The sequence below is a fragment of the Equus quagga genome, chromosome 18 (genome assembly GCF_021613505.1).
Source record: "Equus quagga isolate Etosha38 chromosome 18, UCLA_HA_Equagga_1.0, whole genome shotgun sequence".
In the NCBI taxonomy this organism is placed as follows: domain Eukaryota; kingdom Metazoa; phylum Chordata; class Mammalia; order Perissodactyla; family Equidae; genus Equus; species Equus quagga.
Genome location: NC_060284.1, coordinates 14,077,871 through 14,101,566, shown reverse-complemented (window position 1 = coordinate 14,101,566; position 23,696 = coordinate 14,077,871). Strand labels below are relative to the sequence as shown.

General features: G+C 40.0%; 1 protein-coding gene across 2 annotated transcripts in view; it reads left to right on the top strand.

Annotated features, from left to right (window-relative positions):
* PIGK (phosphatidylinositol glycan anchor biosynthesis class K) overlaps positions 1-5,712 on the top strand; it is a 107,555-nt gene extending 101,843 nt beyond the window's left edge. The window contains exons 11-12 of one of the 2 annotated variants that reach the window (XM_046645477.1): positions 4,233-4,395; positions 4,817-5,712. In XM_046645477.1, coding sequence (XP_046501433.1) covers positions 4,233-4,349 — 117 coding nt within the window. In that variant the 3' untranslated portion in view covers positions 4,350-4,395; positions 4,817-5,712. Of the gene's footprint in view, positions 1-4,232; positions 4,595-4,816 lie in introns of those variants that run through there. The other variant, XM_046645476.1, reaches the window with a different exon arrangement.
* The last annotated feature ends 17,984 nt before the right edge of the window (positions 5,713-23,696 follow it).

The window sequence follows — 23,696 nt, the reverse complement described above, 5'->3', positions numbered from 1 at the left end:
TCTCAGTGTGGGACACAGTTGAAGGACCAGGAAGCAATGCCTCCAGAATGCTCTGAGCCAGTCTTTGGAATAACAGATCAAAATAGCTGCCAGGACCAATCTTTGGAGAAATGATAGTTACTTCCAAAGAAGCCATAGTTGTCTTATCTTTGGCAACTGATTCTGGCTGCTAAGTTTAAGATCTAATGGTAAAATTATAACCTCAGAGAATTCATCTCAATGGAAAGAGACTAGAGTTTCTACAGCTGCAGAAATAAGATTTGCTGTTAACTACTTGATTATTATTTCAGTCATCTCTAATGAATCACAGAGCTTAAATGATGCTCACTTTTTCTTTTTCACATGGCTTGGTTTAAACACCACCTGAAAGTTACAGTGCTCTTGAACTCTTGAAAGTTCATACTTCCTGAACTCTTTTAGCACTGAAATTCGTTACATTGGTGTATGGAACAATTGTGTATATTATAGCTTGTTCCTCTACAGTTAAGAGTTTAATGCAAGATTTTGCCAATATATATTTAATTTTTTAAAAGTAATAACCTGAGAGTGTATGTATGTTTTTTCAAATACCATATAAATCAGAGACTCCTAGTTATTGGGGAAAATCTGAATCTTGTCTCCCCAGCTAGGTCAGTACTCTTAAACTGGATTCCCAAGGAACATCTGCAGACTGTTGTATAAAGGTGTGCTTCCACTAATAATGAATAATGCTAATCTTTTCCCAGTTTGTGGAAAAATAATTTTTGGGCTTTGTGCTTTTTCAGCACTTTGGCATGACTTACCAATTGTTGGACTAGTAGGAAACAAATAGGACCAAAACTGAGCAGTAGTCAGTCATGTTTAGTTCACGTGCCTGTTTTTTCATTGTCATATGCTTGTGATATTTACATTACCTATCTTTAATGTAACTATGCTTTATATTAATTATTCTAGATTTTCTACTGGAATTAAATTAAGATTTTTTTCATAGTGTTGCACAAAGAGCACTGTGACTTCCGTGAATTCTGCCATTTGAAACAGTTTGAGAGCCACTGAACTTATCATCTTGTAAGATACTAGAGGGAAAGGACTTTTGTCATCATCATCATCACACATATGACCAGAAGCCATTGGAGACTTTTGAGTAGAAAGTAACATGGGGAAAAGTGGACTTAATATTTTGGGGTGTTTGGGGGAGTTTCTGGAAGGAGGCTGAGAGTAGATATGGGAGTGAAGGTGGATGTAACCACTGCAAACAATATTGTCAGTTCAGTTCATATTAAGCATCTGATTGGAAACTCCTAAAACCATAGCATTATGATCCAGATGAAAATATTAACGTGGTTTTCTCTCCTGATAGTTTGACAAGTTAATTTTGAATTGAATAAAGTTGTACAAATTAAAATAACAAAAATCAGACTTTTTCAAACATTGTTCATCGTAACTGGCAAACACAAATGAAAGTTGTCTAAGAAGTACTTTAAGTTTCATATCATCACTTTTCTAGGTGGGAATGAGTAGTTATAAACTAAATTTTCAAAAAACACATCATTGCAGTAATTGTGCATTCATTCATTCCTAGGAGGTATGTGTTACTCTGCCCATTTTACAGATTCAGAAATTCAGACTGGAGAAGTGCCTTGGAAGATAACTTGGGCTTTAAGTATTAAAACTAAACTTTGAATGCAAGGCAGTTGATTCTAACTAAATCCCATGCTCTTTGAACCACACCACACCATACTCTGGTTTTTAAATCATTAATTTAATTTAATTTTTTTTTTCTTTAATGAGGAAGAGTCACCCTGAGCTAACATCTGTTGCCAATCTTCCTCTTTTTGTTTGAGGAAGATTTGCCCTGAGCTAACATCTGTGCTAATTCTTCCTCTATTTTGTATGTGGGTTGCCAGCACAGTGTGGCTGCCAATGAGTGGTGTAGGTCTGCACCCAGGAACCAAACCTGGGCTGCCAAAGTGCGAACTTATCCACTAGGCCATGGAGCCAGCCCCCTATTTAATCTTTTAAGTTACAAAGGTAATGTATGCTTAAGGCAAGTAATACCTACAGGCATACATGTGAGGCTTTTATATCTGTGTATTATACAAATACATATTTGTATTTTAGAAAGGTGTGTCTAGCAGCCATAGGGTTGATAGATGGAAGAGAGAGGGCACCTTGGGGGAAGAGAAACTAGTTAGGAGACTGAGTAATCTTGACAAGAAATGATAAGAGCTAGAACTAAGGGAGTGGCAGTGGCAATAAGACACTAGTAAAAGACAGATATGATAGTGAGAAAACTTATAAGAATTAGTAATTCATTGAAGTAGGGAGGGCTGAGAGATGAGGGAACTACAAATGACTTCCAGGTGTATCTCTTGGGGAACTTGGTGATGCCCTTCATGTAGATGGAGAGGTGGAGAACAGGGAAGGAAGAGCAGAATCGGGTGGAGGGGTCAGGAATGAGTTTAGTCTTGGCTGTAGTGAAGTTTGTGATCCTTTGGAATATCCAAGTAGAGATATCTGTTAATTGTGCATGAATCTAGGGTTTAGTGTAGAGTTCCAGGTTAGTGATATAAATTTGGGATTCATAAGCCTGTTGACAGAGGTTGAAACCAGGTGTCACCCAAAGATATTTACAAAGGGAGAGAGTAAGTGGCTGAAGGCAGAGCTCTAGAGAACACTAGCATTTAAGGAGCAAAGAAGGCTGACGAGGAGGTTAGAGAAGTAGAGTAAAAGCCTGACAAGAGTATCGCTGAAGCTAAGGGAGGAGAGCTTCAGAAGAAAAGGAAAAAGTTGCAGAAAAATCATCTAATTGAAAATCAGGCATTTCCATAGATAACTTCTCCATTTATAAAATTAAAAGAAAAATAGAATTTCATTTTATCAAAATATTCTTTGGAATTTTCTTGGTTTATAATGTTGTATTCATTAGGTAACAGATATTTTAAAACATAGATAATAAACATTAGTAACTAAAGAATGTGGCACTGAATGTATATTACTGGTATGGACCCTGATGAATTCTGATGAATTGATTTGACTGATGAATTCTGGTTGATTTGACCTCATTTCTTTTATTTTTGAGCTTTGCTGTCTTTCTTTTTTTTGTTTTGCAATATGATGAGCTGAGGATTGAGTGAAGAGCATTTAGGTGTCCTGGTTATGTAAGGGAAAACCAAACTCTAAGATGTGGATACCTCTAAGGGATTTATGAACCTTCCTAGGATCTAGTTTACATGGTGACTAAAGCACATTTGAGATTACAGTTTCTCTTCTCTCTAGTCTACTCTAAAATATGATTCTCCTATCGTAACAGTCTTTATAATCTTGGCTGGTAATTCAGAAAGTAGAACTCACAAAGAGATCAGAGCCATAGGCCTCCAGTTTGAGGGCCATAATGTAGCTGTTGAAATGATAACTAAATGGGGAAGACTGGTCTGCCTTTCATTGCTGGGCAAAGAAACGTACAAGACACTTGGCTGGGTGTTTGGGGGTGGGGGGAAGGAGAAGGGGACATAAAGTGCACTTAGCCAAGATTTGGAAGTCTGCAGGGAGATACGTGATAAAGATAACTCTAATGGCAGACAGGAGTAAACGTCGTCGAAGGAGCTACAGATTCAAAGAGAAGAATCTATCAGCTGTGAAAATCTGGAGGAGCTGGCAGTTGAGTTAGTGAGTTTTGAATAGGCAGAATGGAGTAAGGAGCATTCTACCTCGAGGGAGTAACATGACCAAAGGCAGTGGCCCCCCCAGTAAATATTTGTTGAATATCTGAATAAATGGAATCCATTTGTTTTTCACTGATTTATTCAGTATAATGTATGAGTATCTCTTGTATGCCAGCACTGAGGCAGATAGGTGCTGGGAATATAGCAAGATGACGCTCATGGAGCTGTAGTCTAATAGGAGAGACAGATGAAACCAACCAGCTAATGAATATTTAGATTCCCAGTGAGAAGGACTGTTAGGCTCCTGAATAGTTTGCCTGAAGAGAGATGGGTGGGTAGGGCAGTCAGGAAAAGCCCCTTTGAGGGAACAAAAGGTCATTTGAAACTGATCTCTGTGAGAACTACTTTGAAATATTTATTCTGTTTAAAGCCTTTACCATTGTTGCTATCCCAATACATTTAATTTGGTGAAATTACTCCCCCTTAAAACACAACCTGTAAAATTTCTATTTTCTGTCAGTATTTGCTTTATCCACTGTTTAATTATTTACCTATTGTTAAATGTACCATGTCATCCTTGTTTTGCAGAAACCAAAGCTGAAAGATTGGCATCCTCCTGGGGGTTTTATTCTGGGATTATGGGCCCTCATTATCATGGTTTTCTTCAAAACTTATGGAATCAAACATATGAAGTTCATTTTCTAGACGCAGGGATGTGTGAAGAAGACTGTGTGGGAGACTGCAACCTTGGGTAAACATTTGTCATTGTGTCTCTTCAAAAATACGTTGCTCGTGTGTGAATTGGCGAAAAGTATAAGGAAACTATAAATTTGAATGGACTATTGATTTTATAACTTACAGAGAAATAATTGTTAATGCGAGTGCTAAATGACACTAAATATATTTCAGTTTTTCATTTTATGTGTTAATAAAAAGATGAGACAAAGAGATGAGTACACTCATTGACTCTTTTTGAAAATAAGAATTTCCTCTCTTGCCCTTTTTATTTGGAAAAGAAAAAAATGTGAAAACTTTAAATCTCATTAGCAGAGGTAACTTCTGTTACTATTTTTGTGTATGGTCTCCCAGTCTTTTTTTTCTATGTATTTTTTTTCCCAAAATAGAGACCATATGGAACATACCATTTTGTAACCTCACTTTTCGTTTTACAGTATTATCAACTCTTTCCCTCTCCTTGGATATTCTTCAAGAACACATTCGGAGTGACTACATAGTCTCCATTTTATGAATGTACAGTAATTTATTTAACACTCTTCTATTGTTGGATCACTTATCTTGTTCCCAAAATTTTCCTTTGGTTCATTCTTTAATGTGTTAATATTTTACTGTCAGCCATTCATGGAATTCTGCAGCTTTAATTATAAGTAAATATGAAAAAGTAGTTTCTTAATTTACGGTACTGACAGTCTCCAGTACCTTATTTGCTGTCAGTTTATTGGAAACTTTAAGACCTTTGGGAATTTCACATTTTGACTGCTCAAGAGGAGCAAACCCCATCGTTTTTCATTTCTAAGCCTTCTGTGATCCTCTGGAATTGCTGTGATCCTCTGAAATTGATCACCTCTTCTTTGGTTTCCACGCTGGAAGAGATTGTTTCGTTCTGTTTAAGGTAAACCTTGCCCACTGGTTGGATCTACACTCTTCCTGAGACAATCCTGTAAAGTGGATAGACTGTATGGAAAGTTCACTGTGGGCCTGCCTTTGTGTCTCATCTGTATCACATGAGGCAGGAAGCCCCTTTCTGGTCTCTGACAGATGCAAGAGCTCATAGCCCCATCACTGATTTGTCAGCTTACCAGCCTTCTTCATGTCTGGCAATAGTATTGAGATTGTGCTTTGTTATCAGCCCTAGATATTATTTTTTTGCATGTAAGGGGGAAAAACCCCTAAAAGTTGAGTATTCATGTCCCTGAGGATACCTTTTTGTATTTTACCTGTTCTATCTAAGAACTTATGTGTTAATCTTTAATCATTACAAAGATCTGTTTTATAATTGTAGGTAACAAGAAGACAACTCTTGCTCCACAATAAAACCTTTTAAAATTAATATTTCTTAGGATTTGTTTTCCTTTTAGCACTTAAAATATTACCCTTTAATTACATGCAAAATGGTCATACTTTCACAGGCAAAGGATTAATTGTATTATCTCCCACATTAGAACAAATGATATGGAGGCTTTTTGCCAGCTCTGAATCTTCATTTTAATTAATCTTTTTATTGGTGCACTAGATAATGAAGAAGGAAAATTTTTACCTGCTTTTATGGAGAAAGATCCCTTTTGTACATAGAAAGGGATATTAAAAAACAAAGTTCAACTGAGTACATTTTAAAGATCTTGTTGGCCTTATTCAATGATTCATGAATCACACAGCATCTCATCTAGCAAATAGAAAGGAGCTCTGGAGAGCCATACAAAGTGGAAGGCTTCTATAGGCAGAAGGGGGTGGGAAAAGGAAGTTACTAGCAAAGAGTGGATTGTCTTCCTTTGGTGGATGGCAGGGGTCTGTCAGCTGGATTACCTCACTAGTGCTGACCAGGTAAGTCCAGACTGACTCGTTAAGATTACATTCCTGGCAGAGGCTGAAACTACAGTTAGGTTAGGGATTAAGTCTCAGTTTTGTGATGTGGGCTTAGCAGAAGTGACTCCATTTGGGGCCTTTTTTTTTTTTTTTTTAACAGAGGGGAAAACAAATTTAAATTCGAATAGCCGGATCACAGTAGCACTAAGAGACAAAAAAGGTTGACCATGTCACTCTCCAAACACACAAGGTCATGCACACTATGGTGGGGCAGAGTACTTAGAGTGGCAAAGGAAATATGATTTTTCTTGAGCCAAAGTAGTTTAGTTTGAGTATAACGAGCGTCTTGATGGTAAAGACTGCTGGGAAGTGAAAGAATTCCTCTTTGGAGGTTGTAGAAGGTGCCCTTCTTAGTTAAAACCAATCTGGGAAAAGTAATACTGGATATAATATACAGGATTAATTTTGCCCAAGCAGAATTTTGAAGAGTAGTTATTTCTCTTTCTGTTTCATTATTGAATTTTCAGAATATAGCTAAAGCAAAAAGCTTAAAATATATTAAATTTTTAGCTCATAACCATAATCATTTTACATAAGGTACGTTCTGCCTTCAATAATAAGTAAATCCTGTGCATGTAGTAGGCGGGTAATGCTCTAAGTGCCATTAAATGGCCCAGACTTTAAATGATAACATAAAAGCACATCTTAAATATAGTCTACTTGAGTTACAAAGAGCTGAACAACTGAATGATGTTTTCTTTTTGCCTTTCTCATTGTCATTGTGAGGATCAGAGGAGATAATGTTATGACTAAACACTTTGGACATTGTAAATATATGATGGTGGTGTTTTTCTTATTTCTGCTTGGGAAGATACCAAGGGGGAGTTCGTGGTGCCAGAGTCCTTCTTTCTGTTCCTCTTATTTACCTTTCCAAGCTACCCGATGTGATTCTTGTTCTCTCTCGTATTCTTCTTCTCCTCCCCTATGGTGTCCTTCAGGGAGAAAAGGAATCTAGATAAATGGATCCCCACAGACATGTCCTGACCTTTGAGGGGAGGGACAGGGTATAATGATGCCATTCTGCAAAGGCAACCTGCATGAGAAAAAGAAACCAAGTGATGTGGATTTTAAAATTATGAAAGACATTCATTTGCAGTTTATGAAAGGGAAATGTAGTTTGGATGCAAAGCTGATTAAATTGGATCAAGAAAAATTGGAATTAAATGCATAAAATAATGCATTCATTTATGGTTTCAATTTTTATATATCCTTAGCTGGTTGAAAGTGATGATTCCCACAACAAGCATAACTCAGCTTGTTTCTGCTTACCGAGGATTTTCTACAATGGTATATGTTGATAATGTTTCTTCCATTATGTATGTTATATAGCAGAGTTACAGTTACTGTGGGAGTCATAATTTGAAATTTTGACTCATGTGTTTCTGGAATCTTTACAACAAATGTTGCATGAACATAGAATTTTTTCATTGATTTTACTAAAATTAAACTCATCTGTAGCAGATACTGCTTTTAACTTGTGAAAGAAATATTTTATAAACATACCACAAGGTGTGGCTCTAAAATAATGAGATTGGTGTCCATTTTGCTTTATGGAATCAGCCGCATCACGTCCCTGGCGCACCCCTCCCTCAGGGCGTGTACCACAGAGACAGTGCTCTCCAGTCTGGCCTTCTGTTGCTGCCTGCCCTCCTGCGCGTGTACCTGCTGCGTAAATATGAAGGTCTTTCAATTCATGGACAACACACTTTGGTAGTAACCAGTCTTTTTTTTTTTTTTCTTTTAGTGCAAAAATTGTACTGTCTTGAAAATGTGCTGTGAAATATTTGGTTTAATTTAACTGTGTAGACACTTGAATGATGGGATTGATATAGATTAAGGTGTGACCAATATACCAGTTTTATTAAAAATTCACTTACTTCAAACATGGAAAGGGGCACTGTCATTCTTGTTTCATCTGGGCTGCTTGCAGCCTCACAGACTTCTGAGGACTTTCAGATTTGCCCCAGGAATATCCAGTCACTGGGTCTGCTGGGTGGGGCTTATATGGCATGACCCTCTCCTGACCGTGGAAGTGCCAGCTCTGACTGTGCTAGGATTTCAGGGACAGCTGGCAGGACCTATGTAGGACACTTTCTTAGGGGTCATTAAATAAGGTCATAAGAGTAAAGCACATGATACAATGCCTGCACATCGGAAAAGTTCAACCTTTTGTTTTGTGCTGGGCGGGACTCCACTTAGCTCTCTTTTAGCCCCCGCTCAGGCCCAGGGGTCACTCTCTAAAGACCATTACTCTTGCTGCCCTTGGACTGACCTGTTCCCTTCTGTTTTCACTGGACACCATTTTTGGTTAACGGCTTCTCACTGTCTTTCAAGGCACTCCAGCAATTTCAATGAACAGACTCTCTTGCCTCTCTTTGCTGTTTTCTCCCTATTTTAGATAGGTTGAGGCTTTTCTCAATGTTGGCTCAGCTTTGGTTTTTTACTGTCTTCTCTCTCCGAGGTCTATCTACGTTGTTGAAAACACACCTTTAGTATGATTTAATGGACAGTCTATCCTCACCCCAGACCCTAGACATCTGGATGATAATCCAGTCTGAATTTCTCCTTTATTTCTCCATCACAGTGGGTACCGCATTTCTAGGAAGAGACATCCTCTTCTCCTCCCACCCTACGTTAGTCAGAGCTTTTTAAGTTTCAAATGATAGGAACCCAACTAGAACAAATTTAGGCCAAGAGGGGAATTTACTGGAGAAATAGGATATCTCATAATCTTGGAGGAAGGAGGTCTGATCTGAGCCTCACCAGGGATGGGAATGTCGCCTGGATTCTCTGCTCTGCATATTTCCTTTATGCCTGCTAGAGACTGGCTTTCTCACATGGCTGCTAACTAAAATGTAAATGGAATGTGGAAGAATAATACTGCGTGACTTCCAAGGCTAGGCCATGAAAGGTGATATCATATCTACCTGGGTCTCCTTCTCAGGACACTAGCTCTTGGAACCCAGCCACCATCCCTAAGGATGCTCAAGCCACGTGGAGAACCATGTATGTGTATTCTGGACAACAGCACCAACTAGGTCCCAGCCAATAGCCAATGCCAATAGCCAAGGGAGTGAGAGAGAGCCTCCAGATGTTTCCTGACTGCAACCACAGGAGAGACACCCCCAGTGAGAACCACTTAGGTGACCTCCAAAACTGTGAGAATAATTTGAAAAAATTATTTACCCCACTAAGTTTAGGATGGGTTGTTGTATGGGGATAGTTACTGAAACAGTGTTACTTTGTTACCCACTCTAGGAGATACCATGAGGGATACAAAGAAATGGGATTTTTTTAAAGGTTATAAATTAATTTTTGAAAGACACACATGAAAAGATGAAATAACTACATAGCAGAAAGTTAGTGCCGTTTAAGAGTTATAAAATAGGGGTTTTAAAAAGAAACTTATATTTTTAATTGCTGTATAAATATGTTAATATTGTATGTACTCTCAGGGAAAGGGGCAGAGAAGACTTCAAGAAGGAAGTGAAATTTGATCAGTTGGATTAGATTTCTCTATTCCTTTCCTTCTCCAGTTCTCACTATTGCTCATTCAAAACCATAAATGTTCTTCAATCCTGTCCCACCAACTCAGACTTTCCTGTCATCAGAAGATTTTGCTTTGTAATCTGAAATTTAAATTGGGGGAAGGTAACCAGTTCAACTTCCTTCTCTACCTCCTACAATTTTCCCTCTGCTTTCCCCCATCCCGTCCCTACTACCCCTTTGGTGAGAGATTGAGTTATTGGCCACATCCCTTCTTCTAGGATATTGCTTATTAATAAACTCATCTCTCTTCCCATCCTGCAATCTCCCTTTGCATAGGAAGTGCTTTTCCTTACATTTTACAAGATGTTCAAGCTTTCTCATCCTACAAACTCCTCTCAAAACACTATGTCCCTTTTTAAATGCTAATATAGAAATGCTATATAGAGCTCTTTTCTACTTCATTTCATTGCCTATTATTTCAAATGAATGGGTGGCATTCAGCATCTTGGCTTCCCTGCCTTGTATTCATTTGTGAACCTTTTCATGAATGTAGCTTCTGCTCACACCACTCCCCTAAAACTATTTTCTTTACTAACATCCGTGATCTCCTAATTGCCAAATCCAATAGAATGTTTCTGCCAGTATCTTTTTTTTCAATTATTTTATTGAGGTCATAATGGTTTATAACTGTGCAAAGTTCAGGTGTACATTATTATATATCAGTTTCTCTATAGACTGTATCGTGCTCACCACCAATAGTCTAATTTTTATCCATCATCATACATATGTGCCCTTTTACCCCTTTCATCCACCCCTCACCCCTTTCCCCTCTGGTAACCACTAGTCTGTTCTCTTTATCTGTGTGTTTGTTTACCTTCGACATATGAATGAAGTCATATGGTGTTTGTCTTTCTCTGTCTGGCTTATTTTGCTTAACATCATACCCTCAAGGGCCATCTGTGTTGTTGCAAATGGGACAATTTTGTCTTTTTTCATCACTGAGTAGTATTCCATTGTGTATATGTATACCACATCTTCTTTATCCATTCATCAGTCTGTGGGTACCTGGGTTGCTTCCATGTCTTGCCTGTTGTGAATAGTGCTGCAATGAACTTAGGAGTGCATAAATCTCTTTGAATTGTTGATTTCAAGTTCTTTGGATAAATACCCGGTAGTGGGATAGCTGGATTGTATCGTATTTCTATTTTTAATTTTTTTGAGAAATCTCTATACTGTTTTCCATAGTGGCTGCACCAGTTTGCATTCCCACCAGCAGTGTATGAGGGTTCCCTTTTCTCCATATCCTCTCCAACATTTGTTATTTTTTGTCTTGGTAATTATAGCCATTCTGACGGGTGTAAGGTGATGTCTCATTGTAGTTTTGACTTGCATTTCCCTAATAATTAGTGATGTTGAGCATCTTTTCATGTGCCTGTTGCCCATCTGTATATCTTCTTTGGAAAGATGTCTGTTCATATCCTTGGCCCATTTTTTGATCAGGTTGTTTGTTTTCTTGTTGTTGAGTTGTTGGAGTTCTTTATATATTTTGGAAATTAACCACCTGTTGGATATATGATTTGCAAGTATTTTCTCCCAGTTGGTGTTTCTTTTTTTTAGTTTTGTTCATGGTTTCATTTGCCTTGCAGATGCTTTTTAGTCTGGTGTAGTCCCATGTGTTTATATTTTCTTTTGTTTCCCTTGCCTGAGTAGACATGGTATTCAAAAAGATGCTGCTAAGACCGATATCAAAGAGTGTACTGCCCATGTTTTCTTCTAGGAATTTTATGGTTTCAGGTCCTACATTCAAGTCTTTAAACCATTTTGAATAAATTTTGTATGGCATAAGACAATGGTCTACTTTCATTCTTTTGCATGTGACTTTCTAGTTTTCCCAACACCATACATTGAAGAGACTTTCTTTTCTCCGTTGTATGTTCTTGGCTCCTTTGTCGAAGATTAACTGTCCCTAGATGTGTGGTTTTATTTCTGGGCTCTCTGTTATATTCCATTGATCTGTGTGTTTGTTTTTGTACCAGTACCATGCTGTTTTGATTACTATAGCTTTGCAGTATATTTTGAAGTCAGGGATTGTGATGCCTCTAGCTTTGTTCTGTTTTCTCAGTTGCTTTGGCTATTCAGGATCTTTTGTTGTTCCATATAAATTTTAGGATTCTTTGTTCTATTTCCATGAAGAATGTCATTGGGATTCTGATTGGGATTGCATTGAATCTGTAGATTGCTTTAGGTAATCTGGACATCGTAACTATGTTTATTCTTCTAATCCATGAGCCATGGAATATCGTTCCATTTCTTTGTTTCTTCTTCAATTTATTTCAATAATGTCTTATAGTTTTCAGTGTATAGGTCTTTCATCTCCTTAGTTAAATTTATTCCAGATATTTTATTCTTTTTGTTGTGATTGTAAATGGGATTGTATTCTTGAGTTCTCTTTCTGCTAGCTCGTTATTAGTGTATAGAAATGCAACTGATTTTTGTAAGCTGATTTTGTACCCTGCAACTTTGCTGTAGTTGTTGAGTACTTCTAACAGTTTTCCAATGGATTCTTTAGGGTTTTCTATATATAGAATCATGTCATCTGCAAATAGTACGAGTTTCACTTCTTCCTTTCCAAGTTGGATTCCTTTTATTTCTTTTTCTTGCCTAATTGCCTTGGCCAAAACCTCCAGTACTATGTTGAATAGGAGTGGCAAGAGTGGGCACCCTTGTCTTGTTCCTGTTCTCAGAAGGATGGCTTTCAGTTTTTCACCATTAGGTATGATGTTGGCTGTGGGCCTGTCATATATGGCCTTTATTATGTTGAAGTACTTTCTTTCTATATCCATTTTATCGAGAGAGTTTTTATCACAAATGGATGTTGGATCTTGTCAAATGCTGTCTCTGCATCTATTGAGATGATCATGTGATTTTTATTCCTCATTTTGTTAATGTGGTGTATCAGATTGATTGATTTGCGGATGTTGAACTATCCCTGCATCCCTGGTATATATCCCACTTGATCATGGTATATGATCCTTTTAATGTATTGCTATAATTTGGTTTGCCAATATCTGATTGAGGATTTTTGCATCTATGTTTATCAATGATATCAGCCTGTAATTTTCCTTCTTTGTGTTGTCCTTGTCTGCTTTGGTATCAGGGTAATGTTGGCCTCATAGAATGAGTTAGGAAGTGTTCCATCTTCTTCAATTTTTTCGAATAGTTTGCGAAGGATAGGTATTAAATCTTCTTGAATATTAGGTAGAATTCTCCAGAGAAGCCATCTGGTCCTGGACTTTTGTTTTTTGGGAGGTTTTTGATTACCGTTTCAATGTCTCTACTTGTGATTGGTCTATTCAGATTCTCTATTTCTTCTTTATTTTTTTATTTATTTTATTTTTCCTTTTTCTCCCCAAAACCCCCTGGTACATAGTTGTATATTTTTAGTTGTGGGTCATTCTAGTTGTGGCATGTGGGATGCCGTCTCAGCATGGCTTGATGAGTGGTACCATGTCCCCTCCCAGGATCTGAACTGGCGAAACCCTGGGGAGCCAAAATGGAGCATGCGAACTTAACCACTTGGCCACAGGGCCCGCCCCTCTGTTTCTTCTTGATTCAGTTTTGGGAGGTTGTATAAGTCTAAGAATTTATCCATTTCTTCTAGGTTATCCAATTTGTTGGCATATAGCTTTCCATAATATTCTCTTATAATCCTTTGTATTTCTGTGGTATCCATTGTAATTTCTCCTCTTTCATTTTTAATTTTATTTATTTGAGCCTTCTGAAATTGACCAACCCTTAGCCAGGTTTGGAAAGTACTCAGCTATTATTTCTTTGAACAAGCTCTCTGCTCCTTTATTCCTCTCTTCTCCCTCAGGAATACATATAATTCTTATGTTGCTTTTTCTAATTGAGTCAGATATTTCTTGAAGAATTTCTTCATTTTTTAAAATCTTAGCTCTCTCTCCTCTTCCACCTGAAGCATTTAGAGATTTCTGTCCTCTCATTTACTAATTCTGAAAAAAAAAATGGTTATGGTGGCAGGGATGGTGACTATGTATGGGATCCACAGATTCGATTTCTCCTTACCAAGGCCTCGCTGGCTAATGCTACTGCTGAGTGCCTGGTCCACCAACAGCAGAGACTGACCTGAAAACTCAGCCACTAACTGGGTCGGTGTCTGCATTCCCTTAGGGGGACAGTCAGCTGACTGGTAGTGGGTTGATTTTATTGACCATCACGGAGTGGGCAGAAATTCATCCCCACTGAAATAGACAGATATTTTGGTTATGGGTTTGTGTTCCCTGCTCTTAAAGCTTCTGCCAGCAACACCAACTATGAACTCACAGAAATCCTTATCCACCTTCATGCCATTCCACACGGCCTTGATCCTGATCAAGGAACTCATTTCACAGCAAAGGAAATGCACCAATGAATTTATGTCCATGGAATTAACTGAACTTGCCGTATACCTCACAACCTGGAAGTGGCTGGCCTAATAGAAAATAGAATTGCTTACTGAAGATGAAGTTATGCCACCAGCTGGGAGACAACGCTCTGAAAGAAGGGAGTTCTATTTCACAGGGTGCCATATAGGCTTTGAAGCAGAGACTGGTATGGTATTATTTCCCCCATAGCCAGAATGCATGGATCTGGGAACAGGGGTGGTTCCTCTTACTATTACACGTCACAATTCATTTGTAGAATCTTTGCGTCTTGTCCTGGCAACTTTGAGGTTTCCTGGGATGGAGGTCTTAGCCCTGATGAGAGGAATGCTTTCATCAGAGGACTTAGCAGTTGTTCCCTTGAATTTGAAGAGAAGATTGCCACCTGGCTATTTTGGGCTCTTTATATCGCTGAACCAACATGCCAAAAATAAGGAGTTGCTCTACTGGCTGGAGTGATTGATCCCAATTACCAAAAGGAAACTGAGTAGCTGCTACACATTGAAGGCAAGGAGGACTATGTGGCAAGGGAATTCTCTGTGGTGCCCTTTGCTAGTTTCGTGACCAATGACAAAGGTTAATGGAAAACTCTAACAATTGAAAAAAGGCAGGATGATTGAAGACTCACTCTTTTGCAGGAAGGTTTGGGTCACTCTACCAGATAAAGAAGTCACCTGAGAGCAAGGGAATATGCAATAGGTCAAGGAAGGTGGGAGGCCATGGATATCAGCTATGGCCCGTGGCCAGCTACTGAAACAAGGACTGTAGCAGTTCCCCGTATTTTCTCTTTGCCACTTATATGTCTATGTGTGTGTGTTGTTTCTTTCTCTTTTTTCCCACTTTTATGTTATGTAAGTTGGTGGTGCTTAACCTTACAAGATAGTCTCTAGGTAAGAAAATATTCAGTGAGACTGTGGTGGAATGTGAGGAGTAATTAATATAGCCAGCAGTGCACAGAGTAACAGTTGGGACTGGCATCTCCTTATTTTGGTGAAGCCTGAGAATTTCTTCACTTGTAGGAAGAATAGCAATACCTTGTTAGATGGAAATATAGAGTTGTGTCATTGCTGTCCCGGGCTCAAAGGTGTGCAGAGGAGTGAATGCAGTAGCCAAAGGGGTGTACTGTTCCAATTGTCAATTCACTGTCTCTTAGCTCTAAATCCACTTATTACTCATCTGTGATAATGGAGCTGAGCCCGTTGAGAATTTCTCCTTTATAGTGAATATGATGTTCTGGAGGAGCACGGCAGGAAGAAGGGGCTGCTCTTCCTTTCTGGTGTGCTCCTCCCCTGTGTCTCTTGCTGTGTGTGTGTGTGTGTGTGTGTGTGTGTGTGTGTATGCATGAGTGCTCACGTGTTTTCTGCAGTGCCCAATGGCTGGCAGCACAGGGCACCTCCCTTTGGGTGGCTTCATAGCAGAGGGTCACCAGGATGAATGGCTGCCCCAGGCAACCTGCCTCCAGCAGCTTTGCAGAGGAGTGCACATGGAGGGCACCTTCCCCAGCACACTCCTTGGGCGTCGCCATCATGGAGTGCTGCTGGCAGGGCACCTCCCTCTGGACCAATTTCCCCACATCCTCTCAGGTGGTTTTTCAGTGAGTTCTGAGGCGTGCCTCCTCTCTGAGGAGAGTTTTCCCCTGCACTCCAGAGAGCAGCTTTCCAGTAATTCCACTGAGACAATATGTCAATGAACTTCTCTCCCGTCCAGTGACCCCTGCTGCACCCTCCCCAACAATGTCTGGACCTCACTCAGTCTGGGGAGGGATGGCTTCTTCCTCCCAGGAGGTGGTGGCTGCTCCTGGTACCTGCTGTTCCTCTGTTCTTCAGAGTTCTCTTTCTCTCTCCCTAGCAAATTCCCACTTCACTCTAATTCCTTGTTCAAATTACTATGTGATTTCTGTCTCTTGACCGGCCTTTGACTGGTACCCTCTCCACAGAAACCAGATGGTATTAAATGGGGAGATTCTTGGTCACAGTCATTTAAATTGTTCAGATGATGCCTCTGGATTCCAGGGCAAGTCCTCTTCCCTCCCAGAGAGATGGACAAGGGCTTGGAACCCCTTCTCACACCTCCCCTAATTCTGAGGGCTTCCGTGGGAGACTTCCACTGAGGGCTAGGAGACGGAAGGAGTACCTCCTTCTGACCCACCCTGGCAGCTGGGGCGGCCTGGGCAATGCGCAGACCCAGCATGCGTGTAGAAGCCAGACAGCAAGGGGCTCGTCATCTCTGTTTCAAAAACCCTGGATTCTTCTGGCTCTAGGCAGCTTCTCCTTGCTCCTTGTAATGAGTACAAGGAAACGGAAAGATTCAGGCAACAGGATTTCTTGTAACCCTGCCAAGAAAGGAGATGAATCAAAAGAGAAACAAGCATGTTAGAGGCAGGCTGCTGTGGAAATACTCTTGTTGGGTGAGTTACGAAAGCGCTTACAGATTAAGAAGCCTGAATAGCACAATGGTTACCAGCCTGCGCTTTGCATTTCTCTTGCTTGTCAGCCTGATAAATGCATATTATACAAGGAACAGAATAATTAAAATTACAAATAAGAAAATACACTTATAAACCAATAAAATCAAAAATGAGGGAGAAAAATTGAGGCTAAAATAAGAGAAACCAAATACAAGGAATAAAAATAATGCATAAAACGGGTTAAAAAGCAAGACCAGAAGCTCAGAAATTAAAAAGTCTAACTAGGGGGCCGGCTCGGTGGCCGAGTGGTTAAGTTCACGCGCTCTGCTGCGGCGGCCCAGGGTTTGGATCCTGGGCGCAGACATGGCATTGCTCGTCAGGCTACGTTGAGGTGGCGTTGTCCCACATCCCACAACTAGAAGGACGTGCAACTAAGATATACAACTGTGTACGGGGCGGGGGGGGGGGGGGGGGCGGTATTGGGGAGATAAAGCAGAAAACAAAAAGATTGGCAACAGTTGTTAGCCCAGGTGCCAATCTTTAAAAAAAAAAAAGTCTAACTAGGGAAATGAGATAGGAGAATTAAAATTTTAGATGTTAAAATCAGAAGCTGAGAATTTCAAGGATATAGTTGTGAATAAAGCTAAAGTAGAGAAAGGAAACCAAAATGTTTTAAAGTGAAAACAATGGAGGGAAAAATTAAATGGAATATAAAGAGTAAGCCAGGTAGCCGAAACAGCTTATTTTAAAGGAAAATTAAAACTCAAAGGAATATAACTTCTCAAGGATGTTATAGGAATATAACATTCTCTAAGCATTAAACATTTAGAGAATGAAATAAACTATAAATATAGAAAATAAGTGATGAACAATTTAAAACATGAGAAGAGCAAACTTTTTTTAAAAAAGCAAATTACTCGCTTTTTAAGAGACACCTGGCTTTGTTGTTATTTTCCAGATGCTCAAGCAGCCACAGATTCCAGGAGATTGTCTCTGTAGCTTTGATTCCCAAGGTCAGCTTCTTGGTAAAGCAGCCCTCCGGGTTCCTTTAGGCCATCCTTTAGGCCAGAAGCTGAAGGTAACAAGCAGTTCAGAGTGTGGGGCCTCCTCCAATGAAGGCTCTTGGCTTCTGTGTCTGTGTGGCTTTTAATTCAATACCTCGAAGAGCTGGTCATGGCAACAGGCTGGAAAGATGCACATCCCGGCTTGGCCGATCCTGTTGTCTGCCTCAGCTCTCTGAGCAGTCCTGTGGACGTGCCCTTCACCAATTGCCTGGAAGCCCAGCAGTCACTTTACAAACACAGTGCCTGCCTCCACAGCTCTCAGTGCTGAGTCATTATGGACCTGCTTTCTTCTCTTCACCTTGCTGGCTGCAGCTCAGACAGTCATACAGTTTCGTAATATTTCTGGCCTCCGGTAGAAAGCAAATCAGTGGTTTTCAAACTTTTTGGCCACCACCCACAGGAAGAAATACATTTCACAGTGTGACTCTGTACAGACATATGTGCATATACCTGTATGACTAAAAAAGAAGTGTTACAAAATAAGTACCCTCTGTAAGGTCATACACTGTTATTTTCTATTCTTTTATATGCTGTATTACACAACCATCTCAGGTGGAAGCCAGATCAATGGTTTTCAAAAACACTCTGCTTCCATTCGCACCAAGAAATACATTTTACATTTGACCTAACGCACATGTATATGTATGCATCTGTATAATTGAAAGAAAAGTTTTAGAAGACAATACTCTTTCTCCACATAATGCACCTTTAAACTTTCTATTCTATTGTATTATAGTTTGTTGATGGCTTCTGAGTAATATGTAGCTATATTTGCATCTTCAAGCTTCCTACCCAGCAGACTCAATGATTATGGAGAACCACAGCAAGGACAGTGCCCACAGGATGGTAGATTCAACGAATGTCTTTGTCCTGACAATGCCCTTTACTGCTCCCTGGTGCTGAGCTAATCTACACGCTGTGTCCTTATTCCTCCAATATTTGTCAGGTGTGAATACTTCTACGTGAATGACACACTCTCAGTCTCTAAGGTGTTTACAGTAGGGGATGGGGAGCCGAGATGCTGGTAAAGAGAGCTCCAGGAGAGTTTCTAGAAGGTGTTATTGAACTGAGAGTATCAGTTGGACGTAAATTTTTTGAAAATGACAGAAAACAACACAAATATGCTTAACTAAAAAATTAAATTTATTTACATAATTGAATGTCCTGGAGAGATTTGTACAAGTTCAGGCTCAGCTCGATCCAGCACTCAATGACATTCTAAGATCTCTCTCTCATATCTGCTTCCCCATGACGGCTCCACTTCCAGGGTGATTCTTCTTGTGGTAGCAAATATGGCGTTAGCAGCCTCAAACTCTAAAGTACCATGAGCTGGGGGGAAGAGTTTGTATCCCTGCATAGAGTCGTGTTCCCATCCTGGAACCAATTAATTCAGGGATGGGAACAGGATATGCTAGTAGGTTTAAGACAGTCAGGGCCTACCCCTGGAGCTGGGTATAGAGCTAATCCCCAATAAACCATATGGTTAAGAGTGGAGGGATTGATTTTTCAAAGAAAATATGGGGAACTGTGACCCGAAATGTGGGAAAATGGAAGCTGGGCTGCCAGTGGCAGGTATTTACTCCCCTGAGCTTCGAAGCCAGTGTGGAGACAGGGAAAGACTTGTGGTAGGAAGGCTCCTCAACAGAAGGGGCAGCACTCAATGTGCAAGGAGCGGCATGAGGGAACTGGAGCCACCTTACATCACCTGATGTGGCCAGAGCTTCAGGACACACATGGAGGAGCTGTGAGAAGTGAGACTGAAGCCAACAGGGCAGACTGCCGGCTCTGAATCCAGGCCCGGAATGAGGACTAAATCTCGCCGCGGGTCAGAGTTCAGAGAGAGGTTCTGAGTGAAACGAGTACTTTATGAGACTCATTTTGCATCGAGGGCAGAATGATCAGAGAGAGGCAATCCTGCAAGACCATGCTCGCGCAGGCAGGAGTAATGAGAGCCCACCAGGGGAGCAGCGAGCGTGAGCGTGGAGAGAGGCGGGGAGTCGATCCAAAAGCTCTGCACTCCTGTCTCTCAACACCCCGTGAGATGAACCTTCCATTCTGTTGACTTATGCAAAGGAGGGACAGAGCCTTCAATATTTAATTGGCTTCAAGCAAAGATCAAATAATTCCTGAAAGCTTTACTTTTCAAAAGGGAAGAAACTACCTGTTGGGGGGAAAAAAATAAGCCAATTATTATGGAACTCTTTATACAAGTCTATCCCATCAAATGGTTAAATTACTGTGCGTTAAATGAGATGGAATGAAGACATTTCTTACTCACCAGACAGCTCCGGAGGCCTCCCTGGGACCCCTGGTCAGAGCTTCTCGCCTCCTATCCCACAGAGCCTGGCCTCCAACTGTCTTGTGTTAGCGCGACATATGTGCGTCTTTCTCACCCACTGGATTATGAGCGGAGGACAGAAAACTCTTCACATAGGCTGAAATAACTCCTCTTTCCCTCCTTTCTCAAGCACCTATGTGGATCCAAGCACCATGACAGGTGCTGGAGATATGGTGATGAATCCCAGCTAGACCCGAACCCAACAAGGCTCCAGTCTAGTGTGGAAAGTGAGAGGTTGCACAAACACTGGGAGAGACACCTATACAGAATACAGTGGGAGGAGAGGTCAGCTCCACGTGGGGAGATCAGGAAACACTTCATCAGAGGCAACACGTAACACGAGTCTTGAAAGACTGGGAGCCAGAAGGTGGGCAGGAGGAAGGAAAGGCATTGGGTGGGAAGCAATTACCGGGCAGGAAGATGTTTTAATACGGGGCTGTAAGACCTTCGACCTCATGGGTGGCTACAGAAATACGTAGCCATTTCTTTAGAGCACTTTCAGAGCCCCTCCTTGACCATCCTGGGACGGAGTCACCCCAGAGATGAGCCTTTCATATGTTCTTATGTAATTCTTGCTACAGTGCTGTACAATAAAAACCACAGGAGGAAACCCAGTTTTACAGAAAATGGAGGTTTAGCAAAGTGCTTGAGAAGCACACAGCTGGGAAGGGAGTAGAAGGTGGGCCTGTGAGATGTGCTGGCTTACAGGCCTTTTGGTCCACTAGAGCATACAGCTACTACCTGGTCTCTGCTTGCAACAACTCTGTTCTTTGGGAGTTGAATCAGATTGGAGAACTAGGTGTCCCTTTTCTGCCCTTTGCTTGAAGAATCAGCCCATTATAGATATAGACAGAATGAACTACACACACACACACACACACACACACACACTTGCAATAGGGATGGTTCATCTAAGGTGAAAGATATCTGGTGGTAAGGATATAGGTTTATTATTACTAAAACAAGTCAAAAAAGATTCATTTCTCTCTACATTAGAGCCACTTACAATTATATTGAGAACAAGGAGTAATCTTGTAGAAATTGAAAAACTGATACTTAATTTATTTTGATGTTTTTCTTTAAAAAATAATTCTTAGCAGAAGAAGTTTTTAACATTCTTAGAAGCCCATAAAGCATTGGTTTATTCATATGACTTCCATGCTTAACAAATTTCAGTGACACACTGCAAACATCACCAAGTCCACACCTTCAACTTGCAATTCAAAGTCGGCAATGATTTCACCACCACCTATGTTTCTAGTTTTATTTCAAAGCTCTCTCATCCCCGCCTTGTAGAGCTCCTCCTTTTTGTCCAAGCTCACTTCTCTCTACTTACCTTTAGCTTTGGTCCTGCCTCCTCAGTGGAACCTGTTGCTATTGACAATACTGTTTATGCTGAAAGTACTTGACAGAAATCCAAAGACTTTTCTGAGGACTAAAGTCCTGATTTGGCACATTGTGGGAACGAGTTTCTTACCAGTGAACTGTCTGTGGTCTTCTCTCACCCTGGGAGTGAGCCTGGCTAGAGCCGCCTCTCCTTCTAGATCTCGTTTGATGCAGAATGGATAGCTCTAATCTCACAGAGGGCTGAGCAGGATGGACCATGTGGCACTGTCAGACCCACGTGTTCTTACTACCTCAAAGAAGGACAACAAGAAGTGATAGTGAAAATGTAGGGCCAAAAAAAACCAAGATCAAGGTAACTCTGTCAACATCTTGTTTCATTCTCTCTTACTAAAAATGCCAGGTCAGAGGCTCATATCTCTCTTGAAATCCAGGGCAGGAAAGAGGCAGACGTGTGGGTCCAAGAGGTGGGAGGATGTAGTTGTGACACTAGGAAAAGAGGAAGCTGAAAACCAGAGCAGAACACTGTAGAGAAAGGGTCAGGCTGTGCATCAGCCAAAAATACAAAAGAGTGTTTGTATTTTAGCAACATTTTGCTAAAATTCCACTGCATCCCTGTAAAAAAGAGATGAAACAAGCACTGGGTCAAAGTCACAGATACCAGGGAGAACAGTTTTATCCAAATTATCAGCTTTCTCTTACCCTACAGGGAAGCCTTGGCTGGAGAACCATCTCCTGAATAATATACTTATCAACTTTGCATTGGCACAAACAATAAGGCTTGACTCTGAACTCTGTGCCACTTTTTACTCTTGCACTATTACCATTTTCTTAACTTTTACGACTTAATAAGCCCTGATATCTGGAAGTAGAAAGTATCCAGCTTACGCATCTTCTTCAATATTGCTTTGACTATTCTTGGCATTTTGTATTTCCACATATAATTTTAGAATCACCACAAAAAAAATTAGTAAAGCCCTATATATTGGGAAATTTTAAAAATCTGAATAAATGAGGAAGAAAGGATGGCTCTTCCTTACAGTACAGTTCCTAATTCTAGAGAAAATAAATATAGAATAAATGATGAAAATAGAAAAAACCCAAGGCATTTGACAAATACCACAGTAACAATTGTAGCAAGAATTATCAATGGAAGCTAAAATTAATGGCTATGATGAGAAACAGGATATTTGCCTATTAAAAAATATCTCCCTGCAACATTCTTAATAATTATAAAGGGGAAATAGCAACTTTACAATGGAGAAACCTGAGACATCATCTGCATTAGTCAGGGTTTTCCAGAGAAACAAAACCTATAGGATATGTCTATCTATGTATCTGTCTATCTATCTATCTATCTATCTATCTATCTATCTATCTATCTATCTCTCTCTCTGTGTGTGTGTATCATCTATCTATCTATAGAGAGATTAATTTTAAGGAATTGGCTCATGTGATTGTGGGGGCTAGCAAGGCTGAAATCTGTAGGGCAAGGTGGCAGGCTAGAAATTCAGATAAGAGTTGATGTTACAGTCTGAGTCTGAAATCTGCAGGGCAGATCAGCAGGTGGGAAACTCAGACAGGGTTTCTATGTTGCAGTCTTAGGGAAGAGTTGCTATGCTGTTGTAGTCTTGAGGAAGAACTGCTTCTTTCTCAGGAAACCTCAGTCTTTGCTCTTAAGGCTTTCAACTGATTGGATGAGGCCCACCCACAATATGGAGGGTAGTCTGCTTTATTCAAAGTCTACTTTGATTGTCAACATTATCATATTTAAAAAATATATTCACAGCAATAGCTAGACTGGTGTTTGCCAAACAACTGGGCACCACCGTCTAGCCAACTTGATACGTAAAATTAACTATGACACTACCTTAATGTAGTCATCAAATTTAACATCACAGGTAGTGAAATATATTGACACCTTATACCCCCTGATATGATAATGCACTTAAAAGAGTACAACATCACTTTAATGCCCTAAATTTAAACTTGACAATCACTGAGTTCATTCAGCTCTAATGCTGGATATAAGGTCAATATACAAAAATCAATTGTACTTCTATATACTTATACCAAAAAGGTAGAAAATTAAATTGAAAAAAAAAATCATTTATAGTAGTTCCAAACAAACCCATCAAATACCTAGGAATAGATGTAAAAAAATATGTAGAAGACTTCTACATGGAAAACTTCAAATTGTATCCATGAGTTGAAAGACTTGATATTGTTAAGATGTCAATTGTCCCCAAACCAATCCATAGAATCAATGCAATCTCAATAGAAATCCAAGAATGTTTTACTAAATAAGGAAAATGACACTCTGATTCTAAAATTATATGTGGAAATACAACATGCCAAGAATAGTCA